This window comes from Pygoscelis adeliae, unplaced genomic scaffold (assembly GCF_000699105.1).
Source record: "Pygoscelis adeliae isolate BGI_AS28 unplaced genomic scaffold, ASM69910v1 Scaffold54, whole genome shotgun sequence".
In the NCBI taxonomy this organism is placed as follows: domain Eukaryota; kingdom Metazoa; phylum Chordata; class Aves; order Sphenisciformes; family Spheniscidae; genus Pygoscelis; species Pygoscelis adeliae.
In genome coordinates, this window is record NW_008824982.1 from 6,060,051 (window position 1) to 6,065,004 (window position 4,954).

Genomic DNA, 4,954 nt, shown 5'->3' on the forward strand with positions numbered 1-4,954 from the left:
CTGACAATCATCTTTCTATCATTTTTCCATAGCCCTTTTTTCCTTTTTTTTTCTTTTGTTTTGATTTTTTGTCTCCGAATTTATTTACGTTACAAGGCAGTGAGCAGAACTGTATCACACGAATCTAGTAAAATTTAATATGCTCTCAGCTTCGTATGTTCTGCTTGTTTTATTCTAGTGTTTCTTCCTTCGTCCAAGCAGGACAAAAACATGCTCTCGTCTGGCATCATGAACATGAGGAACACAAACAGAAACATATTATGTAAGCAGTCACAAATCTGTCACAACTCTTATTTTCCAGTATTTTTCTACTGTTAGTGACTTAAGATTTCATTACAGTTATCATGATCGTATAAAATAGGAGAGTGTGGTATAGATTTTTTAATAGGACAGATCCCTTCAATGGGGTGACATTCAGCCTCCTAAACAATCCAGTAGTTTTTTCCCTTTAGAGCAATCTTCACTCAGGAAGAAAGCTTTAAGTTATCTGGTCTTATTGATTCTGCCGTCAGGGGGGCCCCTCAGAAAGTATGGCACAGCTCAAACTGAAATAAAAGATGGATTGATTCTATTTTGCAAGGCTGCATCATCCCAAAACTTTGTTTATGTGAAACCAACGGTTTTGTCTTAGCATCTGACATCAGGATCTTCCACAGATAAATCACAGCGGCAGTACAAACTGCATAATGCTCTTTCTTTATTTTTCTTACCTGGGACTGTGCTTGAAGAGTTCGTTTCAGTTCGTCGCTCTCTGAAAAGGGCATGGAGCTTTTGTCACACGCTACCTTGTGTAGCTCTTCAAAGCACATTGCAGATTTGCTGTGGCAAACTGCATGTAAGTAGGCAGGATTTTTCAAGCCACTCATGGCACATTCGTAAAAAGTCCCGTTGAGCAAAGCCACAGAAAGCCACATCACTGGGGCTACCAGAGCATTTAAAGTGATTTGTCCGAAGATGTAAAAGAAATGGCAGATGTTCCCTCTGGGGAATATTTTTCTGGGATTCACCCAGCAGCCTGTAAAGAGTTTCCAGGTCTTGCTGTTCAAGAAATATCCAATAACTAGCAAAACGAAAGCTGGGGAGAAGAGAAATACCAAACCGTACCTGAAGTTTTCATTGCTGCAGGGGCATCTGAAAGCAACAAGAGAAAACACACGTTCACCTCCCATTGTCAGCAGTGCCATAAAACTGTAACCTATAGCAGTTTTCCGGTTCATAAAGAATTTCAGGATTGTTTGGAAACCATCCATGTCTGATAGTCACTAAAGAGGTAAAAATCAAGACCCTTTTATCTTCGGTCGTAGCAGTCTGTAGTGGTGTAGCAGGGGAGAGATCTCCAGAGGAAGAACAGCCTGCTGCTAGCCTGCCTGCGTACGCACTGTCTAGATAACGCCATGATGTCACTGTCTGGAGAGACGCGCTCACAGGGGACCCCTCCACTAGCAGCGCAGATGTTGCACATTTACAGTAACACTCATCGGCAGTAGAAGGAAAGCAAGCAATGCTCTATATAATCAAATAAGTTTGCAGTCTTGGCAGTCTTATTTTTGGTGGGTTGTTTTTTTTTTGTGACTGCAGATGGAGATCAGAGTAAAAACACACACACTCACCAGTTGCAGGAGTTCTTGAGCTGTGATTATCAAAGTTGCTGGCAATGTAGCGAAGGACCTAATATAGATGCTAATGGTCCCAGGGAGTGTGACATGACTGAAAGCGGACGAGTGATAATAGTAAAACCACTTTGTGTGGGGTTGTAAATGTAGGAACATCAAAGACAGAATAAGCAGCCTTCTGCTGTACTTCCCTGGAGTATTGCGTAGCTCCAGATTTGCATCTCTGGCTCAAGGTGATCACAGAAGAGACAAATCTAGTTTGATTTCCAGCCTGTCTGGCCCTTGCCCCTATTTTCCTAGGGTAAAGCTGGTCTACAAGATGCTGCATCCTAAAGTTTCGCCTCCGGTTTGCACACAACAAATTCAAGCAGCAGAGTTTCACCCTTTCGCAGGTTGCTTTCAAGATGTACCTTGGGGTCACCCCTAGCGTGAGCTGCAGCAGTGCCGCAGGAAATGAATTCTCCTTAATCCTGGACAAAAACCCACTAGTGGACTTTGTGGAGGAGCTGCCAGCGGAACGAGCATCACTTTGCTACTGTAACCTCCTCTGCGGGGTGATTTGAGGTGCCTTGGAAATGGTAAGGAAGTGCACATCTGTTTTCTCTGTTCTTTGTTAATATGCAGAGGCACAGGAAAGCAAAACTACTTGCTCAGATAAATGACGGAAATTTAGTAGTGTTTAATCTCTCTCTCAGATTAAATGTCTGTATCGAAATAAAAGAGGGCCAGACTCATCCTGGACCCTGAGGTAGAGAAGCACCCTGCTTGGCTCTTCAGTGGCTGACTCAGGTGCAAAAGTCAGGTGGGACCGGGGAGCCAGCTAACACATAATGTGGAGAGCCAGGGCGGCATGCTGGACGACTCTGCTGCTCCTTGAGCCTATCTCATTTTCCTGCATCGGTGTTACCAGTAATAGCCATCCCTGATTCTTTCCAAATACATGAAGATTAATATTCTCAGGTTACTGCAGCGCCTGCTGAAAGGGAGAACAAAGTGTGGATGAGTAGAATGTTAAAACCAAAGCATCAGAAGTGTATCAGATGGCATTCCAAATTTTGTTCTTAAATCTAAGACTTTTACAAAAGAATAAACAAAGGGCATCATTTGAAAGTCACCGGGTTGTACAGCTTCTGTGGCATTTTCTGGAAGATAACTTTTGGGCTGCTTTATGTCTCTGTCAATATCTAATTTGTCATATATCTTATGTTTCAAGAAAACAAAAGTTGTACAAGTATTATGTCTGTACGTCAGTCTCAGAATTATAGTATCTGACATAAGACTAATTATCAAAAGTATTATATCACAAGTATTGGTATGTGACCAGGAAATTTTGTGATCACAAAATCATTAAGTACACAATTTAGGTTCTCAGAAGAAAGCAAAGCACTGGAATGAAGGGTAATGTATTACACAAATTCCAGTGTATATAAATTGAGAAAGATATTTTAAAACAATCTAGAAGTCTGTTTCTTATGAAACCTGAGAAAGGGTATCCCCTTGTGGTAAGAGAGAGAGAAAAAGCTCGTTTCACTGGAGGAGGGGGAAAAACTGGGCATTTCTTTGCTGAACTGATCAGGCCTGATTCTTTCTAGGTTCACTTAGCAGCAGAAGTTACCTTCCTCCAGGACAGGCTGAAGGGTGATGCTGTGACGGAAATAGGAATTACATTTTTAAGGAAGGCTGAAGGCAGAAAGCACAAAAGAAATAAATGAAAGAAATACTGGGAGAAACGCTTGCTGAGGGATATTTTGTGCCTTTTGTTTCTGAAGAAGACATGCAGGGTAAAAATGGCTTCGCTGAGCCAGCTGCACCAGTCATGCATTTCAAAAGCGAAGAGAGCCGGGCAGCAAACAGGAAGGGCAGAGCAGGGGGAGAGCAATGTTAATTATCATGACACAGATATCAGTATAAAAGATCAAAATGGCCTGCCCTTCCTTCTCACATAACCATGCTCTTGAGCTCAAAGTTTTATCTCAGTATTTAGTGCACGCTGGATGCAAAATATTCATTCGGACACCAACTGTTTTCAGCTAAAATGACCACCTTTTCCCGTTTTGTTTGTTGGCAATGTTTCAAAGCATGGTTGCTAAGAGGTGCTTTATTTCCCTGGCTGTTTGTGGTTAGGAATAATGAATTCATCCGCTGTGATTGCTGTACTCAGTGTCTCTCTGTCAGGTGCCTGTTTTGATGCGTAATGATTTGGCATTCATTGTCCTCCACACCGGACGTCCTGCTCCTTTTGAAAGCAGAGGGGGCTGTGGCTTCACTGATGGCAGTTGCCGGTTCGGTTCATTGCGGCTCTTTCAGGCCCCACATGCAGTTTTGCTGGCATCCCTGTCCAGCCCCATGCATACGTCAGGCTGCAACACTCTGATGACTGCAGCAATGCTCGTGTTGCTTCAAGCTATGGGCCTTTTCATGTCAGTCTTCTCTTCAAGACCACTGATCTTATGACCAAACTGAACAAAGCATGGCGTATTTAATGTGTAGTCGCTGTGGATCTGTACTCACCTAAGGAAACTTGAATAAAAATTCGGAGATTGCCACACAACTGGTTTGCTGGTCATTGTGTCTGTTCTTACCTGACCTTCATCACCGGCTGTTGAACATCTTGCCCTTGGCAGTGGACTTGTTACCACAACATGACTGGGAAGTAGAGAAATAGCAGCCTCGCAGAGACCTGAGTTATAGGAAAGGTTTACTGTTGTCTGGTGTAATGCAAGATATCTGGGTAAGGGTTGGACAAAACCCAAGTCCTAGCACAGTACCCTACCCACAAAGCCAGCTCACCTTCTTCTCACCAAAGCACTTGTTTTAAACCGAAATTCAAACCCTCAATTCAGTTCAGTGAAGCCCAGAGTTAGCTCTGGTTTTATCGCTGTGATTTGTACCTTCATCTCCTATTTTTCCCTCAGTCTGTTTACCTCAATCCTGCTAAGTGAGGGGCACTTCTTACCTTGGGGACAGCAGGGTTCATTCCCACCAGGTCTGTACAATCCTCATGATAATCTTTCTCCCTTCGTTTGTCTTAACAGTGTCATAAAGTGGTGGCATAGCGTAATGGAGCTTTAAGAGAACAATTTTGTATGGAACAAAAACTAAGCTATTCATTATCCAGCCTTGGGCTCAGCCCAACCTGCTCAGAATAACCAGTTACAACATGTAACAACGTGTTACAACTAGTAATAAGTTTCCCTATTTATTTATTTATTTTTTTGATCAGGGCTGAAAGGTCTTGTGGAATTTGCTTGATTTCACTGCCTGTGCAGGAGCCTTCAGTGGTGTTTTTGCTGGTTATGCCCAGCTGGCCGAGATGGACATGGGGCAACTTTGGCTGACCA

At 43.0% G+C, this 4,954-nt stretch overlaps 2 protein-coding genes across 2 annotated transcripts in view; one reads left to right on the forward strand and one right to left on the reverse strand.

Annotated features, from left to right (window-relative positions):
* Positions 1–1,382, reverse strand: part of FAM26E (family with sequence similarity 26, member E) — a 4,059-nt gene extending 2,677 nt beyond the window's left edge. The window contains exon 1 of the mRNA XM_009325664.1: positions 711–1,382. Within this exon, the coding sequence (XP_009323939.1) occupies positions 711–1,250 (540 nt within the window). The 5' untranslated portion in view covers positions 1,251–1,382. The remainder of the gene's footprint in view (positions 1–710) is intronic.
* Positions 1–3,325, forward strand: part of TRAPPC3L (trafficking protein particle complex 3-like) — a 21,769-nt gene extending 18,444 nt beyond the window's left edge. Inside the window, 2 exon segments of the mRNA XM_009325665.1 lie at positions 2,006–2,191; positions 3,206–3,325. Coding sequence (XP_009323940.1) covers positions 2,006–2,191; positions 3,206–3,325 — 306 coding nt within the window.
* The last annotated feature ends 1,629 nt before the right edge of the window (positions 3,326–4,954 follow it).